The sequence below is a fragment of the Notothenia rossii genome (assembly GCF_949606895.1).
Source record: "Notothenia rossii genome assembly, chromosome: 5".
NCBI classification, from domain to species: domain Eukaryota; kingdom Metazoa; phylum Chordata; class Actinopteri; order Perciformes; family Nototheniidae; genus Notothenia; species Notothenia rossii.
The window spans coordinates 54,003,417-54,023,906 of NC_136903.1; the positions used below are offsets into that span (position 1 = coordinate 54,003,417).

At 43.7% G+C, this 20,490-nt stretch overlaps 1 protein-coding gene across 1 annotated transcript in view; it reads left to right on the top strand.

Annotated features, from left to right (window-relative positions):
• raly (RALY heterogeneous nuclear ribonucleoprotein) overlaps window positions 1-20,490 on the top strand; it is a 559,745-nt gene that overhangs the window by 530,685 nt on the left and 8,570 nt on the right. Inside the window, exon 8 of the mRNA XM_079680060.1 lies at window positions 5,086-5,130. Coding sequence (XP_079536186.1) covers window positions 5,086-5,127 — 42 coding nt within the window. The 3' untranslated portion in view covers window positions 5,128-5,130. The remainder of the gene's footprint in view (window positions 1-5,085; window positions 5,131-20,490) is intronic.

Genomic DNA, 20,490 nt, shown 5'->3' on the forward strand with positions numbered 1-20,490 from the left:
AATCACACGAAGCCTGGTTAGTGTTGCCTGACTTTATAAAGTGTGTTATTTTTTTAGAAGTGTGTGGTTGAGTTCTAGTCACTTTACTCAGCGCTACTGCTTGTTACAACTTTCATTTTCCGTACTCGCCATAAACTGTTATTATGGCTCAGTTTAATCTGGCCCCCTTCCGACGTGAGCGTGGTTCTTGGTTCTTGCCAGGCAGCCAAGTGGGGTCAGCTAAGAACCGGTTTTCCGGTGTTTAGAGCCGGCTCCGCTGCGGCTGAAACAGGAAGAACCAGAGCTAAATCAGGCTGTAGCCCGGAACTGGCTCTGGACTCAGAACCATAGAAGAACCAGAAAAGCACGAGAATGGTTCTTGAACCGGAACCGGTTTGGTTTATTGGCAGTTTGCAAACCACTTAAGAGTACTGGAGTGTGAAACAAGAGCTATTGAGTCAGTGTTGTGGTGCTGTTGCTTTGGTCTGGATCTGTGAGCTAACCATGCCCCGTTCATTTGCATATAAGGAATGGAAATGTGGCATTATGAAATACAAGTCCCCTGAAATAAATAAATGTGTCATTATGAAATACAAGTCCTCTGCAATAAATAAATGTGTCATTATGAAATACAAGTCTCTTGAAATAAATAAATGTGTCATTATGAAATAAAAGTCTCTTGAAATAAATAAATGTGTCATTATGAAATAAAAGTCCCCTGAAATAAATAAACTTGTCATTATGAAATACAAGTCTTTTGAAATAAATAAAAGAGTCATTATGAAATAAAAGTCCCCTGAAATAAATAAACTTGTCATTATGAAATACAAGTCCTCTGAAATAAATGTGTCATTATGAAATAAAAGTCCCCTGAAATAAACGTCATTATGAAATACAAGTCTCTTGAAATAAATAAACGTGTCATTATGAAATACAAGTCCCCTGAAATAAATAAATGTGTCATTATGAAATACAAGTCCTCTGAAATAAATAAATGTGTCATTATGAAATAAAAGTCCCCTGAAATAAATAAACGTGTCATTATGAAATACAAGTCTCTTGAAATAAATAAATGTGTCATTATGAAATAAAAGTCTCTTGAAATAAATAAATGTGTCATTATGAAAGAAAAGTCCCATGAAATAAATAAATGTGTATTTAAATGTACATGTATACATATTTATTGCCTCATTTGTTCATTTCAGAATTTATTTCATAGGCATATTTATATATATATATATATATATATATATTTATGTATTTATGTATTTTTTAAATTTTGGCTTAAATGGCATTCCATACACTGGAGGCAGATGTTGACGCCCCACTGGAGGCAGATGTTGACGCCCCACTCAAGGTAGATGTTGACTGAACTGCTATGACAAAAAAAGAAACAGGGAATATCATGTTAAAATTAATCTTTGGAGTGTGATGCACAGTATAATCAATTAAAAGTGGAATACTTAACTTACCATCATCAGCATTTGGAGGGGGCACCTTATCCTTTTCCGTTGCTGCTGCTGGTGCCAGAAACTTAAGAAAGGATCCTGAGGATAGATAATACAGTGAAACTTATAACAGTAACATGTTAACAATTCAAAATGCTTTCACTTTATATAATTCATATTCCTCATATTCAGCTTTCGAATGTTGTTCTTGGGGATAGCTTCCACTATTCTTCATTGTTTACTATTTCCATTTCATTTGAAAGGGACAATGTAAGTGAACATGGTTCCAATACAGAGGATTGTGCTGGAGCCTGCACTATGGCTACTAAGGTTGAAATATACAGTTTTCAGTATCATCATAAAACCACTAGGAGTACACTACAGAGAAGGAAAATACAATAAAATACACTCAACACATAGCACACTAACTTAACAATAAGTTATTTAGAGTACAATTGTCCAAATGTCTTGAATCTAAATTTCCTAATTTAACATTCATAGCTTGACAGTTAGCTCAGAGCTTCATCATTTAACAGCCTACAACACAGCTTCATCATTTAACAGCCTACAGAAAAAGCCTACAGAAAAAGTTAGCTGGTTTCCCCCTCCAAATTACTCAATTTGTCCCATTAAACAACGGGTGAAACGTTAATGTAGAAATGGCAGAGACCATGTTTATTTCAGTAACAATGCCAAAAAGATTGAAGATGTGTTAATACTGTAATTACTAGCTTTTACGTTCTTTCAGCCGGTGTTCCGGATTAACTGGTTCCCTCGTTAACTGGTTTCCCGATCAACTGGAGTGATTTTTGACCGCTTCTTCTGTCGTTTACATACATCTTTTGGTATATTTGGCTCGGTAGGAAGACTTTGATGCACTTTGCACTATACACACATGCATTTCCAAACATTTGGTCTACCTATGTTGCAAACGTATTATCTTTTCAATTTACACACGGCATCTATTGCACGTCTGTCCTTCCTGGGAGAGGGATCCCTCCTCTGTTGCTCTCCCTGAGGTTTCTCCCATGTTCCCCTTTAAACTGTGGGTTTTCTCCGGAAGTTTTTCCTTGTACGATTTGAGGGTCTAAGGTAGGTCTGTCGCGATAATCGATAAATTGACTTATCGTACGATAAATAAAAATGGACTCGATAACTTTTCTGAGCTCGATGAATTGCCGTTTACATGCGTGTTTGTTTACATAAGGATGTGACCAGCATCTTAGCTAGGAGTGCTGTTGCTGCCAGACGAGCTGTGGCTGCCGGCCATGCGCGCTGTGAGGGGCGAGGCTAACACACAGCCAGGTCAGGACACTCTGTGTGCACGTGCAGCAGCGTAGCAGCCAAATTAATAATATAGCGACAAGCGGGAGACAACGTGTGACTTACTCGCGGGGAATTTAAAGTGAAATGGAATTGGTTACAAAACCTACACATCTCGATTCTCCGGTGTGGCAGTATTTTGGATTCAAGCCAAATCAACGAGGCCAACCTACGGACTTGAATGAGCCGGGCGGTGTGTCGCATATGTTTAAAAAAGGTAGTGACAAAAGCAGGCAATACCACGCATTTTAAACTACACCTAAAACACAACCACTCCATTCCGTTTTCCCTGCTGGTAGCAAACACGGCAGCTGGAGATGGAGAGCCCCCACCTTCCCGACAGTTTACAATCAAAGATGCATTTGCCCGACAATGCAAACATGTTGGTTTTCCTTGCTCGAAAACTTTAAAAAAACAGATTTGGATATGGCCTGTTGAGGCATCTGGGTCTTTGTGGACAGTGGACTGTACACATCACTGTTGTTTTAAGGAGATCTTTTTTGCTTGTGAGACAATGTGTGCTCATATTGATTTATTTTTATATATATATATATATATTTATCTATCTATCTATATAGAGATGGATAGATAGATGGATTGAGAGCTCTGTTTTCCAGCCTGAGTCTATTTAATTTATTGTTTTGGTTGTGTGTGATTTAATTCATTTATTATAATTTAATTAATTTGTTTTATTTATTATATATCATTTATACATTTTAATATTATTTCACATTTCATTTGCAATGTTGAATGGTCAATAAAAGGTTCTGTTTGAAAGGATGTACTAGAATTATTATGATATATTATCATTATGTCAGTGGTCTAAAATGGTCTTACAATGGTGCCGACAATATTATCGTTTATCGCAATAATTTCCAGGAACATTTATCGTCCAACAAAATTATTTATCGTGACAGGCCTAGTCTAAGGCAGTGGTTTTCAAAGTGGGGGGAGCAGAGGCATGTCAGGGGGGGCGCGAGAGACCAGGATGAAAAATGGTTATGAAAACAAAAGAATCATAAATTGAAAAATTATTGATTCGAAAATAATATGATGCAGTACAGTACTATTAAGTCTGTGTATCTGTGTTTCATTAAAGCTCGGCTGTGTGTGTGTGTGTGTGTGTGTGTGTGTGTGTGTGTGTGTGTGTGTGTGTGTGTGTGTGTGTGTGTGTGTGTGTGTGTGTGTGTGTGTGTGTGTGTGTGTGTGTGTGTAACAAGCCATGTTGTGTGCGCGAGCGAGAGAGAGAGACAGCGCACTGGTACCGGAGATCGTTGTTGTTAGCTTCTGGTGCTAGCGAGCTACGCTAACGGATTTAAGGACTTTTTTCAACAACAAAGTGGAGGAGAGTCCTCTCCTGTCAGACTGAGAGACTCAGTGAACAAAAGAACTCTCTCAGTGTTATCTCAGTCGGTCTCAAACGTTTTGGTCACCATTTATGTAAACAATTATTTCCGAGGCACACGTTTATATGATCATTATACTTAAAAATAAATGAAAAACAGGTATGAAATACTATATGACAGTAAAAAAAGAATAAAGTTTAAAAAGGTGATTTGTAAAATATCCATAAAGAAAAAGTAAATCTGTTTACAGTTCTGTTTCATAGATGTTGAGAGAGGTATCCATAGATCTCTTCATTTTGTTCTCAAAGTGCACCAGATTGATGCTTTTAACTTTAATATTTAAAAATAAATCTTTCCGGGGGAGCATCCCCCCGGACCCCCCTATGTGAGGTCCACACAACACATATAAAAATAGCACTTTACCCCTGCTTACACCTATATGCCGTGAGCTGATTATCGAGCCTTCATTGTAACAGTTGCAGGTACACTGTGTGTGTGTGTGTGTGTGTGGGTGTGTGTGTGTGTGTGTGTGTGTGTGTGTGGCGATTGTTGCAGTAGAAAATTCCACTGTAGCGACCGGTACATTAATGGGAAACCCTAAATGTTTGAGCACCCTCTATGAAACGTCAAGCTACCCCACAGCACCCCCAAAATAAATATATGGCGCCGCCACTGAGCCTGACTATTTGTGTTGGGGGGGCCCAACTTTTTTTTTTCTCAAAGGGGGGGCCTGACAGAAAAAGTTTGAGAACCACTGGTCTAAGGACAGAGGGTGTCGTATTGTTATACTGATATTCTGTACAAACTGTGAAGTCCACTGAGACAAATGTAACAATTGTGATATTGGGCTATATAAATAAACATTGATTGATTGATTGATGTGAGAAAAAACGTTGCATGCACGATTTGAGGCCAGATTGACAGAATATTCTGATACTTAGAGTATTTGTGTGATCTGACTTTGTCCTTTCTTCTGCTGTTTTGTTCAGGGGATCAGTCGCCTATCAGAGATGCACTCCATTCACCCATGAGAGGTGAGTGTTTCTTATTATATCATATACGTAGCTTTTAAACACATAGACCAGTCCGTCTGTCTCTCTTTTACTAAGACACATCACATTTTAGTCGGATCTTTTTTCATCTCTGGTGCCAAAAATATAATACTTGAACATTATGCAGTTGCAATTTAAAATCTCCTTTTGCAGTTTATTGACTAATAAAGAAAGCTCCAACACTGCAGACTCTTTGAGGTCCTCTAGTAAAAACTTTACGGTGGATTTGTCTGGCATTGTGTTACAGTCTTTTTTCCACCAGAGGTCTCGTGGAGGGCAAAGCAGGGATGTTCTTTTGACATTTATATCAAACAGATTTGGAATGATGAGGGGCTGCAGGCCTCATCATGTCTGGTGCTTTGACGGGGGCCAAAATCTTCCTCCACTTCAAGAATGGAGAAACATTGTTGTATTCGAAATGTTCAATATTTTGAAGCTTCCATAAAGCAACAGATCAAACAGAGATACTTACTTTACTATATGTAACCATTGATTTACTTATAGGCTTCTTTATAAGGAACACTTTGATCAGTCTGAGCATCTCCATTGGAGGCCATGCCCAAGATGGAATTTTAATATGTCAAACATTACGACACATCAAAAATTTGTTTTTTTTGGTTTCTGCTCATTTCCTGCTTCTCCTTACTAGTTTCATCACATCATAGTTACCAAACTTTAGTGAGTCCTTAACAGTATTATTTCAAAAGTAAATATTCAGACACAATATGTTCTTTGCTGATCCTAACCAAATGAGAGTGCATGTGCCTGAGATGTTTCACTTATACAAAACCTTAATTGAATTTCGGTCAAAAAAGTAAACGAGTCAGAATTGATCATAAACAGGTTGTGAATTGGAACAATGTGGGACCGCTTCACAAAATTGGAAGGAAGTCTGCAATTTGTGCACGCTGAGGTAAAAAAGTTATGGAAACACACACACTCGCACACCTAAACATGCACATATAAATACATACATAGGCTATAAGCATATGCGTACAAACGCATGCACGCACAGTCATATACATAATTTGGCTGGACAAACCACAACAAGACAAAGTTTGGGTTTGGAGTGAGCTCAGATTCATTTGATGTTACAGAAGAACGACGGCTTTTTTCTCTGTCGCTGCAACTGATATTGTATGGAGTTTCTCTACATACATCATGTCATTTTAAGTGTGGTTCACATGTGTTGTCAATTGTTGTCCATAGGCTCAGCAACAAAATGATAGCTTGTAGGATTTAAATTAACTCCACATTTTTTAGGTATTCATTTTTGCTGAACTTATTACTAGTATTGTGTTTTGAGGATGCATGTTTTGTTGCTTTTCATGAAAACAAAGGTAACCTTAGATTAGTTTGCTTTCAAGTCTTATTTCATTTTTTAGAGACAGAGGGGCAGCAGTCTAAGCAGGAGACCTTGGTAAGGAAATGAGGCTCTGTTTATGAACGCTATCAGATCATCTCTGTATCTGATCATCTAAGCTAAACAAAGAGGCAAATTGCTTTGGAAATGAAGAAAAACTTGGCCTCTGCGTTTCTGTACAGCAGACCAAGTCCCTCCATAAACATAGATTTGATTACAGCTGATGAACTTGACGCACCTCTCAAAATGAAAAAAGAATAATAAATGAAACTCCAGCTCATTTCTCTTCTCTGCCAATATTTTGCAACCACACCTCTAAGTTAACATTTTGGAAAACACCTGTAACAGTGGCCCTGGACTCTGACCCAGCCAAGACCACAACAATGACAATGTTTTCTTAGTAGTAGAACAGCAAACATGTTTCTAAACAAAAACTCTGTAAAAACTCTCTGCAGCTGTTAAAGCGACTAACATTTTATCAAGTTGTGATCAGCTGGGCTGTCATCACAAATGAAAAGAGACAATGGTTGAGGTGCACATAGAGAAGGAGTGTTTTGACTTACTTTATATAGAAGTCAGCATGAGTCCTTAGATACATTAATCCTTCTGTTTTGTTTATAAGTTGTGATCAAAGCTTGTAATGGTTGTGGGAAGACTGAAATACCGAGATTAAGTTGGAAGTCATTGCTTGCTTTCTTTCATTCACTCCTCCAGTTGAAGATCCTTATTCTTTCGAGACATCACAATGCACACAGTTGAGGCTGGTTTCAAATGTAATGTAACCATTCTGAATTAACACACAACATAGCAAGATAGTGAGTTAACCAGTCTACAAAATATATGATTGAATGTGGGTGTTTCATACATTATTTGCTTCCTACAGCTGCTTTAGTGTATAAAAAAGCGCAATCATTTCATGAAATCACTGCAGCATGTGAAGGCAGGAACAATGATAAACCTGAAGCCTCTGGTATGGGATATGCTGTTTCTCCACTTCATTTTGAGATCTTTGTGAATAACTCGATTTACACTTGCAGTAATGACATTTAGCTCTTGACATTCAATGTTTCACATCTAGGTGTGGTAGCAGTGGCGTCGTTAGACCTGGGCATTCGGGGCTATAGCCCCGGAGGTTTTTTGCAAAGCCCCGGATCTCAAAAATGTTAACAATAATTGAAAAAATAGTCCAGGATCTATTCATCCGTCATTCCGATCATGCATTAAAGCCAGGGGTGTAGTGCTGCCGGACCGCACCGGAACGCCGCTCCGGCACTTCAGAAATTGCAGTACACATAATTCTCTGAAAATTCTCCCCCAATAATATAATACATTAACTGTGCTTTACCTGAACCTCATCATGACATTAGAGAGGACGGCAGGATTTTAATTTCCCGTGTTCAGTGAATGCAACAGAGGCAAGACACAGAGAGAGAGAGATCGCACCGGTGCCAGCAGGGACCGTGTTGTTAGCATCTGGTTAGCTAGCTGCACTAACGGACATAAGGAGCTGTTTGTTCCACAACACGCTTGAGGAGAGCTCTCTCCTGTCAGACTGAGAGGCGCAGGTTAGCTAACATTCTCTGAGTGTTTAGATAGTTAACTTTAGTCTAAGTTATCTCAGTGGGTCTCAACCGGTTTGGTCACGAATTATGTTAAAGATTATTTCCGAGGCACGTTCATATGATCATTATAGTTATAAAACAATAAAAGCATAAATGAAAAACAGTTATGAAATACTATATGACAGTAAAACAAGAATACAGTTTAAAAGGAGAGTGATTTGTAAAATATCCATAAAGAAAAAGTCAATCTGTTTACAGTTCTGTTTCATATGGGCGTTGAGAGATGTATCCATAGATCTCTTCATTTTGCTCTCAAATTGTACCAGATTGATGCTTTTAACTTAACAGTCGCGTGGGTACTGTGTATGTGTGTGTGGGGAGTGTTGCAGTAGAAAATTCCACTGTAGCGCCCGATACTGTACGTGAATATTAAATAAATGCACCGTTTTATTTTGAAAAGCTTTATTCTGAAGAAAACCGGATGTTTACATATTACGTCACTTCCGGTTTCACGTAGTCTTTGTTTTTAGTCATTAGAATGTAGCAAACAGAATGTTATGAATGAGAATATAATGAGTAAAGGCTTGTGGAGTTAAAATAAGCACACAATGTCTAAATCCTCTTATTTTACATGATATTAATCACAAACGTATGGAGCCGGGAGGAAGACACGCCCCTCGTCGAAGCAGCAAATAAGAAGAAGAGGACAGAATCAGATATACAGTGGCGAAGTCACGCCCATCTACTTCCGGTCCATGGGACCTTTTTCGGAAAAATAATGTATTGAAGTCAATGGACAGAGAAAACCTATCTTTCGATCCCGTTTGAATTGTGCCATGAATTACACATACGATGTTTGTCAATCTTAAAAAATGCTTTCCAAAGGTAGCTTTGCATGACATTCTTCTGGACGTGTTTCATTGTGGTGATAGTGAGGGTAGTCAATCGTTTTGTTGACAAGACAGTAGTGATGGCCATCTTGGTGACATGTGTTGTTCTGGGAGACCAGAGATGTAGTTCATTGAGAGTTTCACACAAACAAATGTGTTACTTCACAGTTTTACGACAAATCTTTTTTTATTTTACTTGCAAAATTATCTTTTAAATTGACAAATGAAGCTCAGCGCAAGTTCAGGCAGGAAGACCTATCACTTCGTATTGCACGTCATGGCAATACTCTGTCCCTTCACTAAATGATAGGGAGCGCCACTCCTCAGCTAACCTATCACTTCCCTCCATTCACAAGCCTAATAATCCCTCTATATATGCTCTCCCCTTTTCCATCAGCTGTCTTCCAGGTGTCAACGCGCAAGTTGGTAGCTTACACTCCTCTTACGCCTAAACACTTGATACGAAAAACCTCAAACATGTCTAATTCAGACTCTTCAGAGAACTTACCTTTTTCGAAGGATCTTGATCCCGATTCCGATGCACTTCCAGAGGAAGCGTCAAACTCCTCAAGTCACCGTCGCCTCAGTTCTCGTCTGAGCGCCCGCAGCTGCTCTCGCAAAGCAGAGGCAGAATTCCTCGTCGCCCATCTCCGGAAGCAGGGCATCACCTCAGCCCCAGATCTCCTGCTTTCCCAGCTCCGTGAGCTGTCGGATCAAGCCTCCGGTGCGGTCTCCCAGCCCAGGCCAGCAGCTCCAGCCAGCCCCCCCGGAAGAGGGCGAGGGCGCTCTTGCGGTCGCGGGGGCAAAAGGTCTAAAAAAGCGAGTCCTCCAGGAGCTCGCTCGGCCAAGAAATCCTCCACTCCTCAGGCTCACTCCAGAGCCGCTCAGCAGCCCAGCGCCGCTCAGCAGCCCAGCGCCACTCAGCAGCCCAGCGCCGCTCAGCCCGGGAGCTCCGGCACTCAGCCCCTCTTTGATGGCAGCCTAGTCAACACACTGCAATCTCTGGCAAGTTCCATGCTGCTAATCGACGCTCGCCTTCAGTCCATGGAGAGAGGTTCAGGGTAGGGGTCCTTTCTTCCCCCTCAGGGACTTTAGTGGCTAAAAACCTGCAGTCAGCCGCCAAAGAACCCACCATAGTCTCTCAGCTCATTCAAAAAGAGCTCAACAAAGGATATTTAATCGGTCCTTTCCATTCCTCTCCATTCCCAGTGTTCCGGACAAGCCCAATAGGGGTCGCTACACGCAAATACTCCGAGAAGAAAAGGCTCATCTTCGATCTGTCCGCTCCTCGCGCTTGTCCGTTTTGCAGCATCAATAGCCTTATTCCCCCAGAGTATTTTTCTCTTCATTACGCTTCAGTCGATAATGCCATCAAGCTCATCAAATTCGCAGGGCAAGGAGCGTGGCTTTCCAAAGCAGACATTACTGACCCGTTCAAAATAATTCCCATTCACCCATCTCAGTGGCACATGTTCGGTATCAGGTGGGAGTCCAAATTCTACTTCGCTGTCCGTTTAACCTTCGGGTTGCAGAAGTAGCCCTTGCATCTTTAATTCTTTTTCCGAAGCCCTCTGCTGGATCCTCCTGAACATCGTCAGAATCTCCTCCGTCCTTCATTTATTGGACGATTTCCTCCTCATAGATCCCCCTCGGGACAACTCAGGCGCCTCTCTAGCTAGACTCAAACTATGCTTTCAGGAGTTAGTTGTTCCCCTCTCAGAAGAGAAAACGCTAGGTCCCAACACACGCCTGGAGTTTTTGGGCATTACAATCGACTCTGTAGACATGGAAGCGTCTCTCCCCACGGACAAAGTGCAGCGCATTCGCGACATCACAAAGTCCTTCTGCGAGCAACAAGTTATCACCAAGCAGCAGCTGCTCTCCCTGCTCGGTCACCTCAACTTCGCCATGCGTATTATCCCTCAGGGGCGCTCTTTTATTTCCCGGCTCCTGGATACAGCGTCGGCTGCAGAAAACCTCCATGACCAGGTCTTCTTAGATGAAGGCTGCCGCTCAGATCTGCGGTTTTGGTCCCTCCTGCTCGCACACTGGAATGGCGTCACCTTCTTCTACGACGACCTCGTGTACTCCTCCGACTCCATGAGATTCTTCACGGACGCTAACCCATCCGTGGGTTTTGGGGGTTTCTTCCAGGGAGAGTGGTTCGCAGGCTCGTGGCCTCAGTCATTCCCCAGCCATGCCTCTTCCTCCGCTCTGCATGAGATCTTTCCAATCGCTGTTGCCTCCCATGTGTGGGGTCACCTCTGGCCCCGGAAGCGGATCTCAGTACTCTGTGACAACCAATCAGTGGTCGGGATTATTAATAAAGCGCGCTCCCCGTGCCGTGACATCATGCCGTTCATGAGAAGCATCACGTGGTCTTCCATCACCCACAACTTCCTCATCTCCGCTCGTCACTTCCCCGGCCACCTCAACTCAGTGGCTGATTCCCTCTCTCGCTTCCACTTCCAGACATTCCGGAACCTCTGCCCAGAAGCCAGCGCTCAACCCTTCAGGATTCCTCCCCTGCATCTCCTCTCTCTCTTCTAAATAGAAGCCCCCTAGCAAGGCACCTCGAATCCGCCAGGTTTTTTATGAGGAAGGGCTTAGCCGCTTCCACCGTTAAAACATATGCTTTCGCTTGGAGAACGTTCGCTTTATTTTGCTTTTCCGTAGGCATTACACTTAAACCTGTTCTCATCTCCATCGTGTGCGCCTTCATGTGCTACTGCGCCACTGATCGCCACCTCAAACCCCAATACATCCTGGGCCTCTTAGGAGGAGTTCAGTTTAATGTTCGCTGTTTCGATCCCGGCTTTCCCAGCCTGTTTGCAAACCAGTCATTCAAACTCATTCTCAAAGGTCTTATTAAAATGTTTCCCCCTGTCTCAGACCGGAGACGTCCTATTACACTCTCCACTTTACGCCTTATGCTCTCCAAACTTAGAAGTGGGTTGTTCTCCCCTTATATCGATGCGCTACTTGATGCTTTATTTCTCCTAGCTTTTTATGCTTTCCTCAGACCAGGTGAATTTACCACAGCTTCTCTAACGTTCGATTCCAATCGAGACGTCAGCTTTTCTGACATATCCTTTCACGCCAGCCATTTTAGCTTACATCTTAAGCACTCCAAATGCGGCGGCGCCTGCTCCGTCATCGCCGCCCGAAACAACTCCCAGTTCTGCCCTCATAAATCCATGATCAAATTCCTACAGCTTAGACCTACCTCTAATCCTCTCTCACCATTATTTCTTATCTCAGGGAATTTTCCCTTAACTCAACGACAGTTAAATCACTATTTAAAGCAAGTTCTCATTAAATCCGGGTTATCACCCTTCCTATACACGGGGCATTAATTTAGAATAGGTGCATCTACTTCCGCTGCTAATCAAGGCGTCTCATCCTCATCTCTGCAACAACTCGGACGGTGGTTCTCCTCCGCTTTCTCATCCTACATTCGTCCGGACCTCAGTGCCGTGCTGGCTATCCAAAGGTCTCTCCAACCTTAAAATTGGTACGTATGCATATAACTGGTGGTGGTTCTTAGCATGTCAGCACGTATATTCGCCCCGCGGCTCATGTTTATCCTTGCCATGTCTAACCCCGTACGTCCAGGTCGTAACCTTCGGGTCTGTATAAAATGTGTCCCTGCTAAGTCAGGTTGCCCCGTACGTCCGGGAAGCCCTGTATGTCCAGGACGCCCTGTACGTCCAGGATGCCCTGTACGTCCAGGATGCCCAGTACGTCCGGGATGCCATGTATATCCAGGAAGGATGCCTAGGAGGCATCAGTATGTCTAAATCCCCACATGTATTAACCTCTCATTTCATCCATATATTTCCACTGCATCCCAAAAGGTAAGAATTCATCACGTTCAGTACTTCATACTTTCACTTCTTTTGGGGGTTCATCGGAAACGGTTCTTTCCCTTCCCGAATGATAAACTACAAAACCTGGGCCTAATCGCCAAACAACATTTCATTCACTTGTTATAAACTGTCATCATTATGTTTCATTTATATAATGTGACCGGATAATAAACATGTATTTCATACATCACATCTCTCCTGATAGAAATGAAGCTCAGCGCAAGTTCAGGCAGGAAGACCTATCATTTCGTATTGCACGTCATGGCAATACTCGCTCCCTTCACTAAATGATAGGGAGCGCCACTCCTCAGCTAACCTATCACTTCCCTCCATTCACAAGCCTAATTATCGCACCTGTTAATCCCTCTATATATGCTCTCCCCTTTTCCATCAGCTGTCTTCCAGGTGTCAACGAGCAACCCTCCTCCACCCCTTCGCCTCCTGCTTCCAAGTCAGGGCCAAGCGTAACCTTCTCCCTTCCAACCGGACCTAACCACTTATCACCACCACCAGTGTCTAGACCCAGGGGGGTTCATCGGAAACGGTTCTTTCCCTCCCCGAATGATATCCTACAAAACCTGGGCCTAATCGCCAAACACCATTTCATTCACTTGCTATAAACTGTCATCATTATGTTTCATTTATATAATGTGACCCGATAATAAACATGTATTTCATACATCACGTCTCTCCTGATTGAAACATTGTATGTGTAATTCGTGGCACAATTCAAACGGGATCGAAAGATAATCTTTCTCTCTCCATTGACTTCAATACATAATTTTTTCGAAATAAGGTCCCATGGAGGTCCACCGGAAGGGGAGGGACTTCGCCACTCAATACTTGAATGTACGGAGGACTCCAGTCTCTCTCTTCTCCTGCACAGCTGTGTGACTTTTCTGCTTGATCCAATACAACGCTACTTCATTAAATATTCCTTTAAACTTCCTGAGACCCCATTTGTCTCTTTATTTAAACTTACTCCTGGACTTGGAACAAAGAACAATCTACAGTACCTTCATTTCAAACCTTTATTTAACCAGGTGGTCCCATTGAGATAATCGATCTCTTTTTCAAGGGAGACCTACATATTTGAGCACCCTCTATGAAACGTCAAGCTACCCCACAGCACCCCCAACAGAAAATCTATGGCGCCACCACTGTGGGCTAAGCCCCTAATGTTTCCAGGTCCAGGAAACGCCCCTGGAGCTGTACCATGAGCTGTACACATACTGCGTTTTGTGTGTAACTGTGTCTTTAGTCAAACCCAGTGGCGGTCTGTTCATCTGTCATATGATCATACAATAAAGCCATCGCAAATAATAAAGTTCTTCTGGGTCTTTGTGTGTCATTCAAGCTCTGCCCTGTGTGTGTGGCACGAGCGCATTTTGTGTGAGTAAGCTAGCGAGCGAGAGAGCGCACCAATACTGGGGATTGTCTTTAGCATCTGGTTAGATAGCTAAGCTAACGGATATAAACAGCTGTTTCTACAACAAGGTGGAGGAGAGTCCTCTCCTGTCAGACTAAGAGGCTCAGATAACTACAGCTCAGTGAAGTAAAGGACTCTCTGAGTGTTTAGATAGTTCACTTTAGTCTAATGCCCCTTTTCCACCAAACCGGTTCTGGTTCAAGATCCGTTTTTGTGCTTTTATGGTTCTTCTCTGTAACACCACTTGTGTTTCCACCGCTCAGAGCCCGACTGGTGCTGCCGCTGCTGCATCATGACATCACCACCGTTTACGTCGCTGATTTTCTCAGTTGGGTCGATGATCGTGTTGCTTGTAATCATACGAAGCCAGATTAAATTAAATAACTACTTCTCAACTCTTATACTTTTCTCCAGAGTGCTGTGGTTCATTGTTTATTAATGTGGTTCAACAGCATTTAATGACAGCTGCAGTGCTGCTCGTCCACCAGAGTTTAGTCTACCGTTAACTCACGGCAGAGTTTAGTCAATCGTTAACTCACGGCAGAGTTTATTCTACCGTTAACTCACTGCAACGGCCGCTGTAAAGTATTCACTGTCTGACTGTCACACAAGCAGCTGATAAATATCCCCAATTCCCCATAAGTGAATGTGTTTCAGTATGAATTGACGCTGTTTGGCATCACAACGCTGTTATGAAAGTTTATATGGTATAAAAGGGGTGATGTTAGCATTGCAACCAAAGCTAATCTGACTAGCTTGACTACTTGTTGCTATCCTATTGTCAAGTCTCCTCTGATTTTGGTGCAGAGTTCCCCACTTGAAAGGGACTTGAGGCATCTACCGGACTTTCAAACAGGATTCCACTCCAATGACACAGCTTTTTATTTTCATACTTTTTATTTCAACAGTTTACTTAAACCAAATGTCCAATTGCTGAATGGGCCATTTTGTGCAGGTGAAAAACCTTTGAAAACAGGAAGGATGCTTTTAGAACTTGCAAGTTATCTGAAGAACCAGCACCTTACCGTGGTAGAGAGGTTTGTGTGCCCTGATGAACCTGGGGGCTGTGTTGTCTGGAACCTTGTGTTCCTGGTAGGGTCACCCATGGCAAATTGGTCTCAAGCAAGGGGCCAGACTAAGATTGGTTCACAAGACCTCATGAAAGACGACACACGAAGTGAGGATACCCGGCCCGGAGGAAGCCCGGGGTCCCCTTCTGGAGCCAGGCCCAGAAGGAGGACTCGTCGGCGAGCGTCTGGTGGCCGGGCTGGCCACCGAGCCCGGCCGGGCACAGCCCGAAAAGGCGACGTGGGCAACACCTCCGCTTCTCCGTCCCGCGGGCCCACCACCTACGGGAAACAGCGATGGGGTCGGGTGCGCTGCCAGAAGGGTGGCAGTGAAGGCAGAGGGTCTCGACGGACCAGACCCGGGCGACAGAAGCTGGCTTTGGGGACGTGGAATGTCACCTCTCTGGGGGGGAAGGAGTCGGAGCTTGTGCGGGAGGTGGAGCGTTACCAGTTGGATCTGGTTGGGCTCACCTCTACGCACAGCGTCGGCTCTGGAACCTTACTTCTGGATAGGGGTTGGACTCTATTGTTCTCCGGAGTTGCTCAAGGTGTGAGGCGCCGGGCGGGTGTGGCGATACTCACAAGTCCCCGGTTGGGTGCTTCGTTGTTGGAGTCTACCCCAGTGGACGAGAGGGTTGCCTCCCTACGCCTGCGGGTTATGGGGGGGGAAAATCTGACTGTTGTGTGTACTTATGCACCCAACAGCAGTTCAGAGTATACGGCCTTCTTGGAGACCCTGGAAAGAGTCCTGTATGGGGCTCCTGAAAGGGAATCTTTAATCTTGCTGGGAGACTTCAACGCACATGTGGGCAATGATGGAGACACTTGGAGGGGAGTGATTGGGAGGAACGGCCCCCCTGATCTGAACCGGAGTGGTGGTTTGTTACTGGACTTCTGTGCTAGTCATGGATTGGCCATAACAAACACCATGTTCGAACATAAGGATGCTCATAAGTGTACGTGGTACCAGAGCACCCTAGGCAGAAGGTCCATGATCGATTTTGTTATCGTATCATCGGACCTGAGGCCGTATGTTTTGGACACTCGGGTAAAGAGAGGGGCGGAGTTGTCAACTGATCACCATCTGGTGGTGAGTTGGGTCGAGTGGCGGGGGAAGCCTCTGGATAGACCTGGTAAGCCCAAACGTGTAGTTCGGGTGAACTGGGAACGTCTGGAGGAGGCCCAAGTTCAGGAGGCCTTCAACTCACACCTCCGGCGGAGCTTTTCGGGCATTCCTGTGGAGGTTGGGGACATTGAACCAGAGTGGTCGGTGTTCAAAGCCTCTATTGCCGAAGCCGCGGCGGGGAGCTGTGGTCTCAAGGTCCTAGGTGCCTCAAGGGGCGGTAACCCTCGAACCTCCTGGTGGACACCGGTGGTCAGGGAAGCCGTCCGACTGAAGAAGGAGGCCTTCAGGGATTTGTTATCCCGGGGGACTCCCGAGGCAGTTGCAAGGTACCGACAGGCCCGAAAGGCAGCAGCCTCAGCCGTGGCCGAGGCAAAGCAGCGGGTGTGGGAGAAGTTCGTAGAAGACATGGAAAAAGACTTTCGGGCGGCACCAAAGTTGTTCTGGAAAACTGTCCGACACCTCAGGAGGGGGAAGCAGGGAACCATCCAAGCTGTGTACAGTAAGGATGGGATGTTGTTGACCTCAACTGATGGAGTGTTAGGGCGTTGGAAGGAGCACTTTGAGGAACTCCTGAACCCGACAACTCCGCCCTCTATGTTAGAGGCAGAGCTGGAGTATGACGGGGGATCGACACCAATCTCCCGGGGTGAGGTCACTGAGGTCGTCAAACAACTTCACAGTGGCAAAGCCCCGGGGGTGGATGAGATCCGCCCAGAAATGCTGAAGGTGTTGAGGGACTGTCATGGTTGACACGTCTCATCAACGTTGCGTGGAAGTCGGAAACAGTACCGAAGGAGTGGCAGACCGGGGTGGTGGTTCCCCTTTTCAAAAAGGGGGATCAGAGGGTGTGTGCCAATTACAGAGGCATCACACTACTCAGCCTCCCTGGGAAAGTTTACTCTAAGGTACTCGAAAGGAGGGTCAGGCCGATTGTCGAACCTCAGATTGAGGAGGAACAATGCGGATTCCGTCCTGGTCGTGGAACGACGGATCAGCTTTTTACTCTCGCAAGGATCCTGGAGGGGGCCTGGGAGTACGCTCATCCAGTCTACATGTGTTTTGTAGACTTGGAGAAGGCGTATGACCGGGTTCCCAGGGAGTCACTGTGGGAGGTGCTGCGGGAGTATGGGATGAGGGGGTCTCTACTCAGGGCCATCCAATCTCTGTACTCCCAAAGCGAGAGCTGTGTCCGGGTCCTCGGCAGTAAGTCGGACCCATTTCAGGTGAGGGTTGGCCTCCGCCAAGGCTGCGCTTTGTCACCAATCCTGTTTGTAATATACATGGATCGGATTTCGAGGCGTAGTCGTGGGGGAGGGGGTCTGCAGTTCGGTGGACTAAGGATTGCACCACTGCTTTTTGCAGATGATGTGGTTCTGATGGCTTCATCAGTCTGCGACCTTCAGCACTCACTGGATCGGTTCGCAACCGAGTGTGAAGCGGCTGGGATGAGGATCAGCACCTCCAAATCTGAGGCCATGGTTCTCAGCAGGAAACTGATGGACTGTCCACTCCAAGTAGGGAATGAGTCCTTACCCCAAGTGAAGGAGTTCAAGTATCTCGGGGTCTTGTTCTCGAGTGAGGGAACAATGGAGCGTGAGATGGGTCGGAGAATCGGAGCAGCGGGAGCGGTACTGCAGTCTCTTTACCGCACCGTTGTGACGAAAAGGGAGCTGAGCCAGAAGGCAAAGCTCTCTGTCTACCGCGCCATTTTCGTTCCTACCCTCACCTATGGTCATGAAGGATGGGTCATGACCGAAAGAACGAGATCGCGGGTACAAGCGGCCGAGATGGGTTTTCTCCGCAGGGTGGCTGGTGTCTCCCTTAGGGATAAGGTGAGAAGTTCGGTCATCCGGGAGGGACTCGGAGTTGAACCGCTCCTCCTTCGCGTCGAAAGGAGCCAGTTGAGGTGGTTCGGGCACCTAGTTAGGATGCCACCTGGGCGCCTCCCTAGGGAGGTGTTCCAGGGACGTCCAGCTGGGAAGAGACCAAGGGGTAGACCTAGAACCAGATGGAGGGATTATATCTCTTCTCTGGCCTGGGAGCGCCTTGGGATCCCCCAGTCAGAGCTGGTTGATGTGGCCAGGGAAAAGAAAGTTTGGGGCTCTCTGCTGGAACTGCTACCTCCGCGACCCGACCACGGATAAGCGGGAGAAGATGGATGGATGGATGGAAGTTATCATAATAAATAAAGCATGTAAATAAAGCATGTAAACAACACACTTGGTTGGCAACAGCTGCCTTAATTTTGAATATGTTTCAAATAGACTGGGCAGACACAGCAAGCACATAAATATCCATTTTAAACATGAAACCGTTTCTTTAAACCCAAGCTCTTTTAAAATCTCAGCAGATTTAATTAACTGGACTATAAATGTTTTTAACAAATCTAATTAATTATATTTAAACAATAAAATATTCTTTCCTCCATTTTAACAGAAGTATTCAACCAATTAAACAAGATTTTATTACAAATGTTTTTAATAAATCAAATGAATTCTTTGTAACAAGAAATATTTTTTTCTCCATTTTGGCAGGAATATTCAGTGGATTAAATTAACAGGATGTTATTAGAAAGGTTTAGTAAATCGAAATTAATACTTTTTAAGAATAAATATTTGATTGTATTTATTTATTTATTGTTCTTCTTCAATTCAACCTCCTAATATCGTATTCCTTTTAACACCTATCAGAGTAGGCTAATTGCAGGATGTTAAATTATAACTAAAATAGGTCCTTATTTTACCTATCCTTTTGACAATAAATAACAGAGCGTCTAAGCTCAGAATGTTCTGCAAAATTAGCCCACCAAATTGAAACTTAAATAGATAAACAATGACGCGCAGAGTTCTAAAAAGACACGTGGCACACACGCAAACAAGTTATCTCAGTCTCAAACGTTTATGTCACTATTTATGTAAACAAGTATTTCCAAGGCACACCTTTATATGATCATTATAGTTATACAAAATAAGAGAATAACACGTATGAAATAATTCTAATTCATACTATAGGACATTAAAACTAAAATACAGTTTAAAAGGGGAGTGATTTGTAAAATATGCATAAAGAAAAAATAAATCTGTTTACAGTTCTGCTTCACATGGGTGTTATTGAGAGATGTATCAATAGATCTTGTCCCAAATGTTGCTCTCAGAGTGCAACAGATTAACTTCAACATTTAAAAAAAAATATTCCCAGGGGAGTGTACTCTGGACCCCCCTAGACCTCCTAGAGCAGTGGTTCCCAACCTTTTTTCCCAAGAGCCCCCCCAAATGACTCCTGTTGGAAGTTGCGCCCCCCCCCGCCCACACACACACACAAGGGGAGGGGGGGGGGGACGCAAAAGCGGTAATTAAAGTTTAAAAGTCTAAAAAATGCTACAACTACTGTCACAAACTGGATGAATGTGAAGTATTTTGTTAAAGGAGGATGAAAGCGTAATTAAGAAGCACTATTGGAGTGACTTTGATGGTTATTGGACTCAGGATTAATTCATTTGGATTCCCGCTGTATGAAGAAATTAATGGACGGCGCGGAAGTGGAAACAATTCACAAAGGGATTCAACTGTTTAAAACACATGCTCAAAGTAAGCCGGATTTTGCCGATGTGTTTATGTGGATTCAAAAGTCGTAAATAATGTACAAAATGGAGGAAACCGATCTGGTCGGAGCAAGTGTGACAAATAATCCAACTGAAACTGGCATGGACAATGACTATGTTTTGAAAATGCGCTTATCCAGAAAAGCCCAGTTTGACTTTGGACACTTTACGGGCAGAAGAAACATTTCTATTAAAGAAAGAATTATACATTTCTGTCTTTTTATGCCTTTAATATCTACTAACTTGAATTGTTATTCAAATTAATTAATCAATTATTTATTATATTTTATTGTAATGTAGAGACAAGGCTTTTAGAGACAATCATGTATTGCTTTACAATTATATGTACAAATAAATAAATATGTGCGGGCCATAGGTGTGTTCCTGCACTTATAAAAAGCTCAAGACTTCACACTATTTGCATAATGGCAGATA